The 19,413-nt window shown below is 45.8% G+C and overlaps 1 protein-coding gene across 1 annotated transcript; it reads left to right on the top strand.

The window, feature by feature from the left end:
- Positions 1-5,953: 5,953 nt before the first annotated feature.
- LRIT2 (leucine rich repeat, Ig-like and transmembrane domains 2) lies at positions 5,954-11,447 on the top strand. Its single transcript, XM_005902598.2, has 3 exons — positions 5,954-6,063; positions 6,363-7,144; positions 10,654-11,447. The coding sequence occupies exons 1-3, from the start codon at positions 5,954-5,956 to the stop codon at positions 11,445-11,447; spliced, it is 1,686 nt and encodes a 561-aa protein (XP_005902660.2).
- The last annotated feature ends 7,966 nt before the right edge of the window (positions 11,448-19,413 follow it).

Genomic DNA, 19,413 nt, shown 5'->3' with positions numbered 1-19,413 from the left:
GGGCCGTGCTTTCCCCTCCCTGCACACAGCTGCCTACACTCCTGCGCCTATCCCCTTCTTCTCCTCCCACACGCTCACTCTGACACCTGAGTCCATGCTCACCCACTCTTACCTACCGGGTGCCTGCTTCCTCTTACATTTACACACTTATAAAAGCACTTACTATGTGCCAGGAAGTGTTCTAAGTGCTTTATATATATCAACGCATTTAATTCTTATGACAGTCCTTTGCAGCAGGCACCACCCTTCTCCTAGCTTACCTGGAGAAGGAACAGGGGGAGTAACTTGCCTGTATCACTTTTTGCTGCGTAACAAATAAAGGCAAAATCGCAGTGGTACAAGGCAGCAAGCACTTATTTTCACACAGTCTACAGGCTGGTGGGTTGACTGGGGTGGCTCTGCTCCCTGTGTCCTACTTGGGGCCCAGGATGGAGACTCAGTGGCTATCTGGAGGAGGCTTCTTTCATGGAGATGTCAGATGATACAGAAATGAGAAAAAACATACAATACCTCTTAAGCTCCTTAACACTGCTATTTCTGCCCATATTCTGTCTGCCAAAGTGAGTCTCATGGCCAAAACTAAGCTTTTAACAGGGCAGAAAGGGACAGTTCTCCCACAGAGGTAATGGTGGGGCAGGGCAAACTTTGCTGGGCAGTGATCTAACCTATGTTGCTCACAAGTACACAGCTAGGAAGTGGCAGCTCTAGCGTTCGGACCACACACTTGCTTCCGGAGTTGCTAGTCCTTACTGCTTCCTACACTGCATCTTGACTACATTTATGCTAACTGGTAGGCACTCACATTTAATCTCTTTGTCCATTTTCCACATTTGTATAGTCACACACATACACATACAGAGACAAACACCATGCCCTCACTGTGGACACTCATGGATTCTAATCATCTGATTTTTAGTAAATTCTAGAGGTTTGGATGATGCCATGAGACTACTGCTCATTTACTCAGAATGTGAGACTGAAGGGATCTGAGACATCCTCTGAAGCAGGTGGCATGGTACACCCAACACTGTCTGGCACACAGCTCACTTCTGTCCCTATGTAGCACTCTTTGTGATTCTAACTGAAACTTACCTGAGTTCCCGGAGGTGTCTCAGAGCCTCCTGGGTCACTCCATAAGCCATGTCAAAGGAGGATTCCTATTCAATTTGCTTAAAGGTGGGAAACCTCTGAGATGTGGTCTCTGTGCACAGGAGAAGGCAAATGTTTCCTGCAGAAGGACAGCGTTCTGTCTTGTCTGTAGAACTGTCTTCTAATGAAGAGAACACCCAAGGTGTTTGGTGCCAAGGCCTTTGGGTAACAACTCAGGAAAGCAAGTGATGGGACAGCTTTTTGAAACTGGGGACAGCAAGTGATGCAAGGAAGCTACTTTGTTAGTGTCATCTGAGACCCTGTATTGTCTTTAATATTTGCTGAATATAAAAACCAATGTGATGCAATCATTTCTAAACTACTTCCTGTGACATTTACAAAAGACCTTACAATGGATGACCTTACAACTTATTTTCTTGTTTTCTCTCATTTTGATCTTCAAAATGACCTGTTTTGAAGCCTGGGCTATTTGACTTAACAGACAAGAAAACTGAAGCCCAAAGAGCTGAACAATTTATAGAGGACAGTGATAAATTTTCTTGGAGGATCTGAATCTTTGATAATGTTCCGGCCAGGCTGAGGGTCTTTATTCAGTGTAGATCTCTGCAGTGTGACTCATAGCAGGTTTACTATGGAAATGGGTTTTTCTCGATCTAAGCGAAACCTGGGGTCAGAACCATGAGAGCACCAGTGCACACGAACATGGGATTTTCATACATGTATATTTCCTGCCCATCATCTGGAGGGTCCAACTGACTATAATTTGAGAACCGTGGCTATTGGCTAGAGAAATTATTTGGTTAGAAGATGACGAAGCCGCTGTCTATATCATAGGTCAGCAAACATTTTTTTCTGTAAAGGAAGCCAGATAAGAGAGAATTTAAGCTCTGTTGCTGCTACTCATCTCTTGAGTGTGAAAGCAGTCTCAGACAATATGCAAGTTAATGAGCACGGATGAGTTCAAAGAAGATGTTATTTACAAAAACAGGTGGCAGACTGAATTGGGCTTCCCCTCAATCTAGATGTGTAAAGGCATTCTGCAATGCCTTATGAGACTCAAGTTTCAACTCTGATTGTTTGATGTATGAGACTGACAGGCACTCCCCAAATCAGAACAAATGTAAGTGTGGTAGATTAAAGCAGCCATCTGTTGAAATGATAAAGATATTTTCTCTAAATGACTGACTGAGCCAATCAAGATTGAACAATTACTGGCCCAACTAACATGTAGTCAGTTTTATTGAACCCTGTTTGAAGAAAAATCAGGAACTTGAAAGCAAAAACCTGTTAGTATTTATCCAATATTATGTGTGTGTGTGCCCCCCGCCCCGGCACGTGCGCACGTGTGTGTGTGAAAAAGAGCGAAAAAAGATTCAACTTCCCAGTGATTCATGAAGACCTACCTTAGTGGTCTGAATGGAATGGCTCCCCAGATGGTCAGCTTCCCAGCACCCTTCTGTCAGCCTCTCTTTGTGTGTTCTGTCTTCCTTGGTTTGCTCTTGTAGAGAAGAATCATCCTGGATTGTGCTCGTGAATATTCAAGTCATTGGAAAAAACATATTCATGTTGTAAAAAATAAAATGATGTCCTGTTTATATATTAGTCTGTTGGTACATGAGTCTGGTTAGTATAAGTCAATCCCTGAAAACCTAATGTCTTCTTAGAGTCTTGGGAAAAGAATTTCTAATCTCCCAGATGCTGAAGACCAGCCTGTACTATGGTGATCCCACAGCATGTGGCCCTAGGAAGCCTTGTTTGGAGCTTGGCTGAAATCATGACATCTCCATAATGTCTTTCTTTTTTTTTTTTAATGCAACATGGTTATATTCCTCCTGATTTACATAGTAGGTCACTCGATGTAGACTTGCAACCTTACAGGGTACTAAAAGGCAGACAAGCGAAATTTAATCCTGGGAAGTGGATGTGGTTATTAAACTAGGCTATTAATCAAGAGACTCAGCAGCATGTTTAGAAGACTAGAGCTGAAAACTTTTAATCCAAGAGAGACAGAAATCAACTTACAATTATTTGAGCATATTTTATTTGATTATAAGGGCATTGTAGTCAGGATAGCTTAGGCTTATGCTGTGTTAACAGCTCCCAGATATCAGTGGCTTAACATAGAAACATTCCTGCTCTCATGGAGTCTACTTGAGTGAGTGGGAAATAAGGATGGAGAAAGGGTCCTGCTCTCTTATTCACCCAGGGACACAGGTTGATGAAGGCTCTACCACCTGGAATGGCAATGCTTGTTCCAACAAGAGAGAAGAGAACTTGGAGAATCATGGAGGGACCTTTGAAACATTATTTCCTCCAACATTTCATTGGCGTGAATATTGGTCATGTAGCCCACCTATTTCAAAAGGGCCTAGGGACATATTCTTCTGTGCGTCTGTCACAGGCACGCCCCAGAGCAAGGGGAGCCTAGAAGACCATCTCAGACGTGGTTGGAGCAGGTGGAGGAAAGAAGGAAAAACCCCAGCTGGAGAAAGAGGAAAGATAGCACACCTGCTCCCTAGTAGGCTGTCTGGTTCTCAGTCTGAGCTCTTCCAAAGTTCTGGTCATGAGACTTCCCTTGTGGTCCAGTGACCAAGACCATGCTCTCAATGAAGGGGGCCCAGGTTGGATCCCTGGTCAGGAAACTAGATCCCACGTGCTGCAATTAAGAGTTCACGTGCCAAAACTAAAGATTCTGCATGCCACAGCTAAGATGCAGCAGAGCCAAATAAATAAATATTAAAAAAAAAAAAGTTCCGGTCATGTTGGAGTGACTTTTCTCCAATTGAATAGACAGGAAATCTGCTTCTGTCCAGAAGCCAATTTTATCTAATTATTTCACAAACATAGAGTAACTCCTCTTCCATGACCCCGTCTCTACTAAGAATCCTAAGAGACAAGTCCCTAAGAGCATCCTGCCAGAAGGGAGATGGAAGTGTAGTATTCTCAGATCCCTTCCCTTTGTTGTTCCATCTCTTGAGTTTAGTCTTCTAGCCAACAGCACAGCTACTCCCTATGACCAAATATCAGATAAGGAAACCAGAGGATGAAGGAGTCAGGAGAGAAGTAGCAGTGCAAAGGTGACCTGGCTGATTTCAGAGAGGACATGCCAGTGGGCGTTCTTCTCAAGCTCCCGGCAGACCACTGGAAGGCTGAGTTGAGCAGGATTCTTTTAAGAAAGCTAGATGGGATGAACGGAGAAGAAATTGTAGGGGATGTAGGGCTCTTTTGGCATTTTTATTTTGGGATGAGAAAAGAACTCACTGGTCATTTGTGATACCCGTGGATTGAATCATATTTTCCCACAAAGCAAGCCTGACAAAACCTTGGCCAGCCTGCTAGGGAACTCTGGAATGAGAACCACCCATCGGAGTTGTCCCCTATCATGCCAAACTGGCCAGGTCCCTGTTCCCCCACCACCATCAGTCTCTGCGTGGGGCTGCCTTGGGAAGGGCATGCAAGCACTGACTCATTTCTCAAAGAGTGTCTAGGCAGCACATCTCCTTGTTGACCATAGCTTTGTGCCCATGGCACTCTCCTTCCTTTCTAATTTTTTCTTTACCTGGAGAGGAAGTCCAGATATCTAGCCATATTGTAGAGTTAGGTTCTCTGGAAACTCCAGCAAATATATTTGGCTTGGATGGAAAGCCTGGGGTATAATCAGCTTAGTTGGTGACCCATTTCCCCATCACTGGTTAGCGATTAAGTGGATTTTCTTCCCTGAGGTCTTTTATAGGGTATAATATATATGATGAATCTTAGGGGAAGCCGTGGAATTTTGACAGTCATCAGAAGTAATAGTACCCCAAGTAAAAGAAAGTGACTGTCTTCAAGAGTCTGTTGGTCTGGGAGGTGAATTAAACTTTATTGGGTACCTACTATATGTTAGATACTTTATTTTGCATAATCCTAGTATTTCCTGGAAACACTAAAAAGTGTTAATTTTCTCACTTTGCACAGAGAAATTCACTTTTCAAAGATTTCAAGATTAGGAAGCATAAGCTAGACAGAAGGCCTCATGGGACCAGATTCATAGCAGTCTTGCTAGCCACAACATTCCTTGCATCTAGCAAGGGTGTGGCTTAGAGCAGATGACCAATTTATATTTGTTGAATGAATGAAGAATGGCAAAGTATCCAGAATCACATAGAATCTCACTTAAAAAAATTTAACATGTGAGATACACTGCATTCAGGATAAGTTATGTGATTCAGGACAAGAAACATGCTTTGATTTAATCAGAAAGCAACAATCTTGTGGTTTAACCTCTGTATATGATGCTTCTCTGATTCTGGTCATCCAAGCAGCAGGTGAAGCTGTCTTAACTCACAAGACAAATGAATCCACCACATGCTGGAGATATTGCCACTGATAAGAGTGGTTCTAAAATTACTTTGTCAACCATCATCTGAATTTGCGTTTAGAGACTGGTTGAAAGTTCTGGGTTTCAGGAGCCAATTGTGATTGATGAATTTTAGATGGATTCTGGCCAAATCACCTGAACCATGGTGCTCAGAAAAGCATTACTTGTTTCTCTGATCTTTTCATATGAGACTGAGGGGAGGCAGTATAAGGATTGAATTAGACATCTGCCTGATAGTTTGCTCTCTGGACTGAAGAGCCAGAAAGAGAGTGAATTTGCTATCTAGTTAGGAGAAATAGCTCCCTCTTCTGGGTTCTTACTGAGCTTATGATCTGGGCCATTACAGACCTCAGGGCATCCAAGGGCTTTGCTGTTGCTGTGCTGACCTACATCATTATGGATTACCAATAATAGGATTTGCCACTTGGAGGCTTGGACTGTACTTATTTAAAAAACTCATAAGGTAGTTTCTTACAGAAGGCTATGGCTTCAGTTCCTCACTATTTCCTGCTAGTTCTGGTCTTTCTGGATTCACATGTGGCTCAGCCATCCTGTCTGCCAGGATGTGCCTGCTCAGAGGAGAGTTTTGGCAGGTGCGCTGGGCTAGCAAGATCCCAGAAGGTTGTGGGGGAGTGGGTTTTCTTTGGGGATGATGTGGTGTGGGAGAAGGCCAAGATTTGGCAGGAAATCAGCAAAATCTCTTTGAAACTCACTTTAGTTGGTTTAGTTGGTGCTGAAGTTTGATAAACTTTGCATTTTTACCAGAATGGGTCTAACTCAAGTGAATTGCATTTTTTCCCTTCTAATTCATACATCTAATACCAGGATGACTCTGATCCTACTTTCCAGACTCTTGATGTTCATCTCAAAGCTGTTCTGTTTTTTTGTGTAGGACTCTGAAGTGCGTATCTATCTCTTTGGGCGAGATCCCAAGGAACCTTTCTGAAGAGTTCAAGCAAGTGAGAATTGAACACTCACCCGTATTTGAACTGCCCCGAGGGTTTTTCATCAACATGCACACTTTGGAGTACCTTTGGCTCAATTTTGACAATGTCACTGTGATTCACCCAGGAGCCCTGGAGCACCTGTCAGAACTGAAAGAACTGAGACTGGAGGGGAACAAACTCCGTTCAGTACCGTGGACAGCATTCCGTGCCACCCCGCTCCTGAGGATCTTGGACCTCAAACACAACAGGATTGATGCACTCCCTGAACTGGCTCTTCAGTTCCTGGTCAACCTGACCTACCTTGACCTATCCTCCAATAGACTGACAGTTGTATCCAAGAATGTCTTCTTGAACTGGCCAGCCTACCAGAAACACCGGCAGTCTGGCCATGAGGCTGAGATTCTCTCCAGCATGGTGCTGGCGCTACACGACAACCCCTGGTTATGTGATTGCCGCCTAAGGGGACTTGTCCAGTTTATCAAGTCCATCAGCCTTCCAGTCATCCTGGTGAATCCCCATCTCATGTGCCGAGGTCCTCTCTTCAAGGCAGGGCAACTTTTTCAAGAAACGGAGCTCAGTGTTTGCACAAAGCCTCAGATCTCAACCCCCAGTGCCAATGTCAGCGTCCAGGTGGGACAGAATGTGACCCTGCGATGCCTGGCACAGGCTAGCCCCTCACCAACTATTGCCTGGACTTATCCTCTGAGCACATGGAGGGAATTTGATGGTAAGTGCATGCACCCTCTCCATGTATCTGGGGGGCTGGGGAGTTCTGTAGCAACCCTGTCCTCAGAAGAGAAGTTCTAAACTGGATCAATCATGAAGGAGGGGTGCAAGCAAGATTGGGACAGGCCTGAATTATACTCACCACGACAGAAAGAATGCCAAGATAGTGCCCCACTATTGGCATTATTTTAAATGGGTGCATACAGATCTCTATAAGACGTATGATGTAAATACTATATACTAATATATTTACATATTTGTTGCATGTAGATCTATCAATATGATATTTATATTTGTTACACACAGGTGTATATAATAATATATTTATATATGTGTTGCATATAGAACTCTATGAGATGTAAGTATATATATATTACATGTGTATTTGTTGTTTACATATATATATGTTGCATACAGTATGTAAGACATAAATATATATTAGTTGACTTAACATACTGTATAAATATTGTAATATTGTATGTGAACACATATATTCTTTGAAAGCCTTCTAGATGCAAAATACTATACTATTTTTAAATCATAGAATTTATGACTAGAACTGAGTCTAGAGATAACTTATTACTTATTTCTTAAACTTTTCTGAGAAAACTCATCTGAGGTTCTTGTTTGAAATAAAAATTTCAGACCTCTCTTTGGAGATTTGGTTCAATTAGACCAGGGGAGACCCTGAGAACATTTGTTTTAACAAGTGTTTCCTCACTCTGTCATTCCCTAACCTCCAGCTACCTCTTACCAGACAAGGTTCGGAAGTCCTAGATATTGAGTGAATTTTACACTTCCTACCACTATGTTGATCAGACCTTATTGGCTTGAAGTTGCAATCCTGGGACCCAGGGAGAGACCTCCAGGGGTCCCACTGCTGGGATTTGAACCTGTCTTTCATTTCCTGAAGCTCAGGCTCTGCTTTCACACCCCAGCAGAAGTCATCTTTAGTGTTGACCCTGCAGGTTTGGAGCACGTCATGAAGCCAGGGATGGCCTTTCTAGAAGCATCTCAACACTATCTAGAAGACAGCTGGTAATATCTAAGTAAAACCGGAGAAATACAGTCACTCAGATATCAGATCAGATCAGATCAGTCACTCAGTCGTGTCTGACTCTTTGCGACCCCATGAATCGCAGCACGCAAGGCCTCTCTGTCCATCACCAACTCCCGGAGCTCACTCAGACTCACGTCCATCGAGTCAGTGATGCCATCCAGCCATCTCATCCTCTGTCGTCCCCTTCTCCTCTTGTCCCCAATCCCTCCCAGCATCAGAGTCTTTTCCAGTGAGTCAACTCTTTGCATGAGGTGGCCAAAGTACTGGAGTTTCAGCTTTAGCATCATTCCTTCCAAAGAACACCCGGGGCTGATCTCCTTTAGAATGGACTGGTTGGATCTCCTTGCAGTCCAAGGGACTCCCAAGAGTCTTCTCCCAACACCACAGTTCAAAAGCATCAATTCTTCAGTGCTCAGCCTTCTTCACAGTCCAACTCTCACATCCATACATGACCATAGGAAAAACCATAGCCTTGACTAGACGGACCTTTGTTGGCAAAGTAACGTCTCTGCTTTTCAATATGCTATCTAGGTTGGTCATAACTTTCCTTCCAAGGAGTAAGCGTCTTTTAATTTCATGGCTGCAGTCACCATCTGCAGTGATTTTGGAGCCCAGAAAAATAAAGTCTGACACTGTTTTCACTGTTTCCCCATCTATTTTCCATGAAGTGATGGGACCAGATGCCATGATCTTCATTTTCTGAATTTTGAGCTTTAAGCCAACTTTTTCACTCTCCACTTTCACTTTCATCAAGAGGCTTTTTAGTTCCTCTTCACTTTCTGCCATAAGGGTGGTGTCATCTGCATATCTGAGGTGATTGATATTTCTCCCAGCAATCTTGATTCCAGCTTGTGCTTCTTCCAGTCCAGCATTTCTCATGATGTACTCTGCATATAAGTTAAATAAACAGGCTGACAATATACAACCTTGACGTACTCCTTTTCCTATTTGGAACCAGTCTGTTGTTCCATGTCCAGTTCTAACTGTTGCTTCCTGACCTGCATACAAATTTCTCAAGAGGCAGATCAGGTGGTCTGGTATTCCCATCTCTTTCAGAATTTTCCACAGTTTATTGTGATCCACACAGTCAAAGGGTTTGGCATAGTCAATAAAGCAGAAATAGATGCTTTTCTGAAACTCTCTTGCTTTTTCGATGATCCAGCGGATGTTGGCAATTTGATCTCTGGTTCCTCTTCCTTTTCTAAAACTAGCTTGAACATCAGGAAGTTCACGGTTCACATATTGCTGAAGCCTGGCTTGGAGAATTTTGAGCATTACTTTACTAGCGTGTGAAATGAGTGCAATTGTGCGGTAGTTTATATAATACATGGTGGCAAAACTCTGGAAAAAATACCTAAGTAACTGAAATTTTGACTTTGTCCTATCATTTTGATTACATCTTATTGGCTCAAGGTTAAATACCAGTGAAGGAGAAATACAGCATTTGTTGTTGTGGGTTCTTTGAGAGTGGTGAGGTACATCCAGATGTTATCCCTTGTGATGCGTTATCATCAGTCTCTTTGGTATCATGTTCAATCCATTCTCTCAATACTAGTAACAGCTAACACATACTGACCACTTACTGTCAAACTTATGGAGTGAGTACTATTATCATCCCATTTTACTGGTGAGGAAATTGAAGCCAAGAGAATCTAAGCAACTCTACTTACTTAGTACATGGATTTTACTAATTTACCAAGTAAGTGCAAGACCATTTACTTAGTAAGGGATAGATTCCAGGCATTTGGCTCCGGGCTCTGAGCCACTCTACCTCTGCAAAGTAAAAAGGCACTTCCTGAAGCTCATGATATTGTACAATCACACTATTGTGAGAGATCTCCTAGAAACCAGGGGATAGCTTGGCAAGGCTAAAGTCAGTTGGTAGGAGGAGCTAGTGAAGCTGAAAGAGTGCAGTCTTCATAGGCAGAAGAACAAGGTTCCAGATCAATCAATGACTCTGAACAATTCTAATTATGGACAAGTTGCTTAATCACTCTAGTCCTCAACTTCCCATGTGTAAAAATTGGTTACTTACCTTACAGGGTTGCTGAGAGGCAAAAGAGTGAGTGAGTGAAAGTCACTCAGTTGTGTCTGATTCTTTACGACCCCATGGACTACACAGTCCGTGGAATTCTCTAGGCTAGAATACTGGAGTGGATAACCTTTCCCTTCTCCAGGGGATCTTCCCAAACCAGGAATTGCACCCAGGTCTCCTGCATTGCAGGCAGATTCTTTACCCGCTGGGCTGCAAGGGAAGCCCAGGAGGCAAAACCCTGGCACCAAACACGTGCTTAATAAATGGTCACCACCACTTTAAAAACAACAACAAGAACAAACACCCACCCCCCACCCAAAACAAAAACAAAAACACCAGCATTGCTGGACACTCTCCAGCTGACTGTTTATCAGAGAGATGTCTACCGGAGTTGTTTTGTTCTCTCTCCACCCAGTGTTGACCTCGTTTACTGCAGAAGATGCTACTCTGTCTGAGCTGGTCATACCTGCTGCCCACCTGGTAGACAGAGGCAATTATACCTGCATGGCCTCCAACTCCATTGGCATGAGTACCGTGGTCATCTCCCTCCGCGTCCAGCCCGCCCAGGCCCTGCTCGCACCGCGTTCTGTTTTCTCCCCGTCGGAGAGCAGTGCCTATGTTGACCTGCGGGTGGTCAAGCAGACGGTGCACGGGATCCTGCTAGAGTGGTTTGCGGCGGCGGACACTCCTGAGACGTGGTTCACGCTCTATATTGCGTCGGATGAAGCCTTCAGGAAGAAGGTGGTCCACGTCGGCCCGGGAATCAACACGTACACCGTGGATGATCTCCTCCCTGGCACGAAATACGAGATTTGCCTTAGCCTGGGGGGGCAGCCTCCACGCCAGGGCCGGTGTGTGGTCTTTGTGACCGGCCGAGATGACGGCGGGCTGGAGGGACGAGAGCGCCTGCTGCACACCACGGTGATCCTGTGCGCGGTGCTGCTGGCGGTGCCTGTGGGCGCCTACGCCTGGGCGGCCCAGGCGCCCTGCAGCTGCCGGGGATGGGGCCAGCGCTGGTGTCTTCACCGCAGGAAAGCCCCCAGGTGCCCCCAGGCGGTCCCAGAGCACAGGGACGACCCCTACAGAGACCACACCGCCGTCTGTGAGGACGGCCTGGGGCCCGGAGGTGCTGAGCCGGAGGGGGACGAGCAGAGAGCCGGAGAGGGAGATGACCACCGGGGAGGACTGGCGTGGACCTCCAGCCCTTAAGCTAATTCTCTGTGGCCGCTCAACTTGGCTGGACCCATTTATTCAGGAAGTGTTTATCGAGCACCGACTCAGTTCCAGGCTCTGAACTTCACACAACGGTCCTGGAGACATAGTCTTTATTACCCTCATGGAACTGATGCCAAAGGAGCTTCGTCCAATTAATCATTTTATTATCCATGGTGACTGGAGATTAATACATGTTATTTTCTATGTAAATAACAGTATAACATTTATATGTTTACATGGAACATTAACATATAATACATTTCACATATGTTATCCCACTGGAGAAAGCTAGGCTTCTATCCCTTATTACAGGTGAAGAAGCAGAAGTTCAGGAAGTTATAACCACCTGAGTCTGATGTTCTGAAAAAGCTGCCTTTGGGGGTGAAATGAGAGCTGGTGGGTGATGTGAGTCTCCATGCGTGGGTGTCTGTGTCCCGCAGAGCAGTCCTTGGTGCTGCTGAGAGCCTGGCATTGCCAGCACTAAGGAACAGGGGACTGGCTGCAGCCCGGGGCTCATGTCTAGTGATTGCTGGAAACCAAAGTCATATGGCTTCCGGGAGCCCTGTCGGGGAGGAAAAGAATCTCTATAAAAGCATATGACTATTATTATTGTTGTTACTATTACATGATCCTGATTCCCACCTATTTTCTTGAGACTGTGAGATTCAGGCTTATTTGTTCAGCCCCGTCTTCCTAGTATCTCAGTGCTGAGTATGACACATGTTTTTTCACATGAATAAGGATATAATGCCTACTCCTGTTTCCAGTTAATGTTTCAAGCCCTCCTATTAAACTCCTGAGAGGTGAATGTTTCTTCTTATCTATGCTCACATGGAATGGGGATCCCCATGAAACCCGGGGATGGCTCAGTGTCCCTCCAGGCAGCTCTGTTGATGGAGGTCTTTCCCAGGGTTTAAACCCACATCTACGTCTTCACAGCTTCTCCAACTTGCCACAGGAAAAACCTTCTGAAGGTTCGAGGGTAAGCTGGCCTTCTTGTGACGTCCCCAGAAATATTTTCTCCCTCTCTTCTTCCTACCTTCCTTCCCAGTTCCTTCCAGATCCATCTTAAGTATCACGTCCTTCCTCCAAGTAGCCTTCCTGGACTTCCCATGTCTGTGGAAAAGAAATAAGGAATAGAACAGGATGTGTGAGTTTTTGTTGCTTGCAAGCCCTTGGGGCAGAGGCTGACCTTTCTTGCTGAAACTACTGGACTCATCCAACCCCTGGACTGTGTTAATAATCAATATTGGTTGTAATGAATTTTTAGAAATTGAAGACAGCTCTCATATCAAACAAATTGTTCCGTTAATTCTCATTTATTTTCTTCTGAGCAAGAAGTTTTTTATGGAAAATTTCAGTCATACCAAAAGTATAGACACTCTTGTTCCTCTCCTTCAGTCAGCTTCAAAAAAAAATTTTTTTTTAACATTTTGAAGTCTTATTTCATCTAGTCCTTGCTCTCAACAGTTGATTTTTTTTTGGTGGGGGGGGATGTGGACCATTTTTAAAATCTTTATTGAATTTGTTACAATATTGCTTCTGTTTTATGTTTTGGGTTTTTTTTTTTTTTTTGGCCACAAAGCATGTGGGATTGTAGCTCCCTGAACAGGGATAGAACCCGCACCCCCTGCATTGGAAGGTGAAGTCTTAACCACTGGACCACCAGGGACGCCTCTGAACAGTTTTTTTTAACTGGAGTGTTTGTGGCAGATAAAAAGCTTCACAGCTTACCTATGAATATTTTAGTTTTACCCCTAACAGATAAAGAAGTTTCAAAAAGACACACTCACAACGCCATCATCACACCAAAGAACATCCATTTTTGAATGATATGTATATAGTTTTATATATATATATATATATATATATGCACATATGTATACAAACAACACACACATGTATGTTATATAACAGAATTTGTTTATGAGAAATTTTCCATGATAAAGTTGTTGGAGCAGGACAAAAATGTACTTCCACTGGCCTCCAGGTACTTCATTCCGTAGGATCAAAGGCCATCCACAGTTCTTGGTGAGTGGGCGTTGCAGCCTTCACGAAGGGGCCTGGGGCTAAAGTGAAGGCAGGAGTGGATGCTGTGGCCTCCATTTCTGGCAATGAAACCTTTGTGGTGGGCGTGGACAGAGGGGCAGGAGGAGGAAAGGGGAGTAGAAGAGACGTGTAGGACGCGGGAGAATCAGGAGCATGTCCTGAGCAGGGGTCATTGTCGGCTGAATCTGTGAACTTGGGAATTTAGGGCAAGGGAACACAATCCACAGAGGAATTCTGAGAATCTGTCCCTTAGACTTTCCCTTAAAAACTCCTAGAGTAAAGATGTGCATTACTCAGACTGATCAGGCAATATGGTTAGTCAATAGCATTGACTCTGCAGCCCAGTTTCCTGGGCTTAAATTTTGGCTTTGCTTCTTACTGGCTTTGTGAGTCTATTTCCTTGTGCCTTAATTTCGTCAGCTGTAAAATGGAGATAATAATAGTAACTACTGCATAGAGTTGTCCAGATGATTATATGAATTTTTACATGTAAAGTTCTCAGAACAATGTCTGGCACACAGTAAGCCCTCAATAAATGTTATCACCATTTAAGGCATCCGTGTCCATTTGTGTTTTCTTTGACTTTGCAGACACTGGTCATTAGGAACATCAGATCTTACTAGGCTTACATATGTGTGTATATGTAGAAATATATAGATAGATAGATACGTGTATATACACACTATATATATTCAGTCCTGAATATTCACTGGAAGGACTGATGCTGAAGCTGAAACTCCCACACTTTGGCCACCTGATGCGAAGAACCAACTTGTTGGAAAAGACCCTGATGCTGGGAAGGACTGAAGGCGGGAGGAGAGGGGAATGGCAGAGGGTGAGATGGTTGGATGGCATCACCCACAATGATGGACATGAGTTTGAGTAGTCTCCGGGAGTTGGTGATGGACAGGGAAGCCTGGTGTGCTGCAGTCCATGGGGTCACAAAGAGTCGGACACAACTGAGTGACTGAACTGAACTGATATACTCATAATGACAGAATATCTAGGCTAATATCCTTCACATTCTGTTGTTCAGTCGCTTTGTCTGAAAGTTGTCAAACCGTAACTTTGACAATGTGGACCTCTGTTGGCAAAGTGACATCTATGCTTCTGAATATGCTGTCTAGGTTTGTCATAGCTTTCCTTCCAAGGAGCAAGCATCTTTTAATTTAACTCACATTCTGTTTAATGAATGTTTAAGTAGTGTTCTGTGTAAATCATGTTTCAAAGATGCAGGAGTTTAGATTCATGCTCTCGGGAATTTGTTTAGAGCTTAGACTGTGTCATTTTAAGGTAAGTGCCTTTGATGCAGGAGACATTGGTAAGCAGGTCTACTTGCTTTTAGAGTGAAGCCATTGCTGCTGTTGCTGCTGCTGCTGCTGCTAAGTCACTTCAGTCGTGTCCGACTCTGTGTGACCCCATAGACGGCAGCCCACCAAGCTCTGCCATCCCTAGGATTCTCCAGGCAAGAACACTGGGGTGGGTTGCCATTTCCTTCTCCAATGCATGAAAGTGAAAAGGGAAAGTGAAGTCACTCAGTCATGTCTGACTCTTCGCGACCCCGTGGACTGCAGCCCACCAGGCTCCTCTGCCCATGGGATTTTCCAGACAAGAGTACTGGAGTGGGGTGCCATTGCCTTCTTCGGAAGCCATTGCTAGTCTTAGGTATATGTAGTTAGCAACCTGAGAGAAGTGTTTTGTCCTTTTTCTCTTTTATTTTTGCTTGTTAGAGCCTGTATCCCTAACACCTAGAAGAGGGCCTGAGACAGGTAATATGTATATTCAGACATTGTGTCACTGAAAGAAGGATTCAGTAAATTACTGATTAATAAATGAATGACTGGACCTCACTAAGCCAAAGAGGTACATTTGTACAATTTTATGACATCACCAACATCCCTAGACTATTGATATAAAGTAAGGTCACTTACTTTATTATTCAAGTTATGGTTACTTAAGCCATTGCCGCTTCATTCTAGAAACTAAGACCTTCTGAGCACTGCCCCTCCCCAGTTACTTCTATGAATCTCCTATGGGATCCTCCCTGTGTCCACATGGCAGCGATTCACCTTAGTCTTCACATGGCATCCTCCCCATCCTCCCTGTCCATCCTCCTGTGCTTGGGCCTTTGAAGACTGTTGGGGAAGCATGACTGCCTGCCAACATCCATGCTGGGTGGGCCGACCTGGATTTTCTCAAAGCTTCTAGTCTTCATGGTGGGGGATGGATAAATTGGGAGATTGGGATTGACATATACATACTACTATATATAAAGAAAGTAACTTATAAGGATCTACCATATAGCACAAGGGAACTCTAATCAATACTCAGTAATGACCCATACGGGAAAAGAAAAGTTATACATATACATACATGCTTTTATGTATATGTATAATTGATTCACTTGGCTGTACAGCAGAACCTAACACAGCAGTATAAATCAAATATACTCCAATAAAAATTAATAATAATTTTGAAAAAGCTTCCAGTCCTCAGAGTAACAGAATTCCTGCAGCCCCCAGAGAACTGGGAGAGTGTGGCTCCTCCCCAGTTCTTGCCATACTTGACCAGCTAGACTCTGGGGGCAGCCACTGAGTACAGAGTCCCACAGGTGCTCTTTGGAGCATTCTCATCAATTCCTAACTCCCTGGGCAGGTGGATGATCAAATGCAGGCTGCAGGGCTGCAAAGGTCACAGATGTGGAGTCTGCCCATCCTCCCCCACTTCCTACTGTCCACTCTCCTCTCTTCTCCTAGTACCCGGGAGAGGTTTCCAGGCCCATCAGAGGGTGGAAAACATCCTGGAAGCAAGGATGAGCAGAAGGAGCCCTCCTGTCCAGGTATGATGCTCTAGCATGGGGACCATCAGCCGGCCTCAAATGCCCTCGTGTACAGCTAAGAATAGCGCCTGCCTCCTGAGCTGGCATCAGCAGAAACAAAGCTGTGGCAGGTGCTTTGCATAGATTAGCTCTTGTCATCCTCAGAGCAGTGATTTTCTGCACTGTGTATTGGTGAGGAAAATGAGGTCCATGGAGGCTTTGGTGTCTGGCCCCAAGTCACACTTAGGAGGCAGAGCCAGGATTCAGACTCAGGGCTGTCAGACTGTAAAGCACAATGTTATTTCAGATAATTAGAAAGTCTGAGCTCAACCACAGGAAGAAACACACACTGTTCTACAGACTCCCTGGAGACCCAAGAGTGGGACAGCCTGCCCACCCGTCACCCTGCCTCCCAGCTCTTTGCCTTGAGGTGCAACATTGTGCTTGCCCCAGTGTGACTGGCCAGGCACCCCCTTGCCCCTGCCCCCACCCCATCCCCTGCAGTGGCACTGGCCCACGCTCACTCCCACTGGTCCGGGGTCTCCTCCAGTGCCACCACCTTTTGCGGGTCCCTTACGGGTCCACCATATCTTCCTCCTCTTTCTCAGCATGGCTTGTGCTGGCAATGAGGCACTCTGCCCATACTTTCCAGCACAAGAGTTGCTCATGTGCCTAGTTTCCAAGATTGACTCTGCCTTGGTTCAAGTTCCCGGGCTTGTCCTGGAGCTCCACTCTCCACCCTTGGGCCCTGATGCTCTCCTGAGCTTCCAACCCAGTGCCACTGTCCCAGAGACGACACTGATTCCATGCGTGGGCTTCCATGCCCACACCTGCCCTCTCTGGGCTGGGCTGGGATAATTAGTTCTAGCTCCAGACCCTACTCCTCCCCAGGAAGCCCTGCTGGGGCTTGTCCTGCTTGAGAGAAAAGCCCCGTCCAGGCCATGACTACTCAGGGAGACAAGCCCCACAAATGCGTTTGTTGGAGATGTATGCATGGCAATTTGGAAAAACTTTTGCAGCCTTCCACAGTCGGATCTGGGAGTTGGGGGATGGATCCGTTAAAAGAACCAAACAGCAGCCCTGATCTTGGCTATCAGGAAGATCGGCCTCTACAAGTCAGCTAACACTGATGTTGGACAGGGATCCAGAGGGACTTCCCTGGTGGTCTAGTGTTTAAGACTCTGTGTTCTCATGCAGGGGCACAGGTTTGATCTCTGGTTGGGAAACTAAGATCCTGCATGCTGCAGGAGTGGCAGAATTTTTTTTAAAAAAGGCAGGAGCTGGAGGCCAGGTTGGCTTTTGGTTAACAGATTTTATTGATCATTTACAAAAAAGGTTGGCCGCATGCAAGTTGTAAGGATGCTGCATTCCCTGTGAAGGGCAAACATGATCCAATCTAGTCTTGAAACCCATACCCATTTGTTCAGCCTGGGCTCCTAGTTTGTTAGAGCCCAGCTGTTAATACACCCTGAGTTGTGGACTGCAGAAACCCCAGCAAGGAGCTTGCACACCAACACATTTGAGTAACACCTCCAAACACCAGCTCAGAAATCAAGAAAACCACATACGCATACAATCTGTGGTTAAATTCACAGACATATCCTAGAGGGGTTATGAGTGAGTGGAGTGAAATGCAAGGAACTGTTCTGTTTCTCTCTCTAGGCACGTATCTGTATCTCCTCTTGGCAAGTGTCCTTAAAGTCAGATGGAACTTCTTTGCATTAAGCGAAGCTTGCACGTCATCTGGTGGGGGCGGGGGTCACAAGCAGAGGAGGTGCGATCCGACTAGAGGGACATGCTAAGGAGCCCAGAGCCCTCAAACCAGGTTCCTGCCGCCAAACTTCTGTGACCTCTGGCGATCACGCTCCCTCTCGGGAACTCGTTTGCGTCATCTTGGCAAGATGGAGCTTCGGCTGGCTGTGCGGCCCAGCTCTGGTTCTTTCTAACAACGGCTGGCCTGGGCTGCATGGGGGATGTAGTTGGGGGAGGTGGGGATGGGGAGGAGACGTGGAAGGGAAGCTGTGCCATGGTCCAGCTCCAGCCGTCTTGGATCAGTGGCAGTACCCTACCCCTAGCACAGCGCCTCCTGCGGGTGCTTGGCAGAACAGCTGGGAGGTTCCTAATACTTTGTGGAAGAGCTGCACCCCGGAGAACCGGCCAGGGGAAAAACACTTCCTTTTTGTGCTGTCTTGCACTTGGTTAAAGCCCTCATCACCCCTACTTGTTTTGATCCTCACCCCAGGCCTGTGAATAAGGCTGATTCACGTTCTTCATTTTCCAGATGAGAAAGAGGATGAGCCTTCCCAAGGTTATCACACGTCAGCAGAAGAGCTGGATAAAACAGAAGTCTCCCCAGATCTCAGCCCTGCTCTGTCTCAAGGACTTCTAGCGGGACAGCTCCTAAGGGTACCTGCTGCTCCTGCGGATGTCTCTGGGGCAACCAGCTTGGCTCCAGCCATCTCTGGGCCCAGGGCAGCCCTGGCTGGGGCAGCTGCCCTCACTCCCACAGAGTCCATCTTATAACTCTGTGCCCCTGGTCCCGAGGGGGCACAGCAGGGGCGCCCAGTCTCTGCCCAGACCCCAACCTCACCCTCCAGTGGCTTTTAGGCGCAGGCCCACAGTCGGCAAGTTCTCAGCGCATCCTCACCCTCTAGCTGCATCTGGTTTCCCACAGCCTGCAAGGTTCGCTGACCCTCAGCCTTAGTCAGCCCCTGAGCCTTTTTCTGCTCCTGCTCTTAGCTGGAGGCTTCAGGATCCAGGTGCTAGTCAACCTTGTCACGTGTGGACAGGGCTCTGCTCCCAAACTAAGAAAGCTGGGGCCCCAGCAGGACCCAAGCGACACTGTGAGGTCTGGAGTTGGAGGATAGAAGATGTCAATCTGGCTCCTTGTTGCTGCCCAGCCTCTGCTGTACGGGGAGCGTTGCACATGTGCCGAGGAGTTGGGTGATGGGGAAGTATTTCCCAATTGCAGTCGTAGCCAGAGGAATAAATCCTTTGCCCAAGGCACTGTCCAGAGCCCTGGTTATGGGGGTTACACCATTGTACAAAACAGGGGTGACCCTAAGGAGCAGAGTTGCGGAGCGTGGCCCAGGC

The sequence above is a fragment of the Bos mutus genome, chromosome 28, assembly GCF_027580195.1.
Source record: "Bos mutus isolate GX-2022 chromosome 28, NWIPB_WYAK_1.1, whole genome shotgun sequence".
NCBI classification, from domain to species: domain Eukaryota; kingdom Metazoa; phylum Chordata; class Mammalia; order Artiodactyla; family Bovidae; genus Bos; species Bos mutus.
Note: the sequence above shows the minus strand (reverse complement) of the source record. Positions and strands in the feature narration are given on the sequence as shown.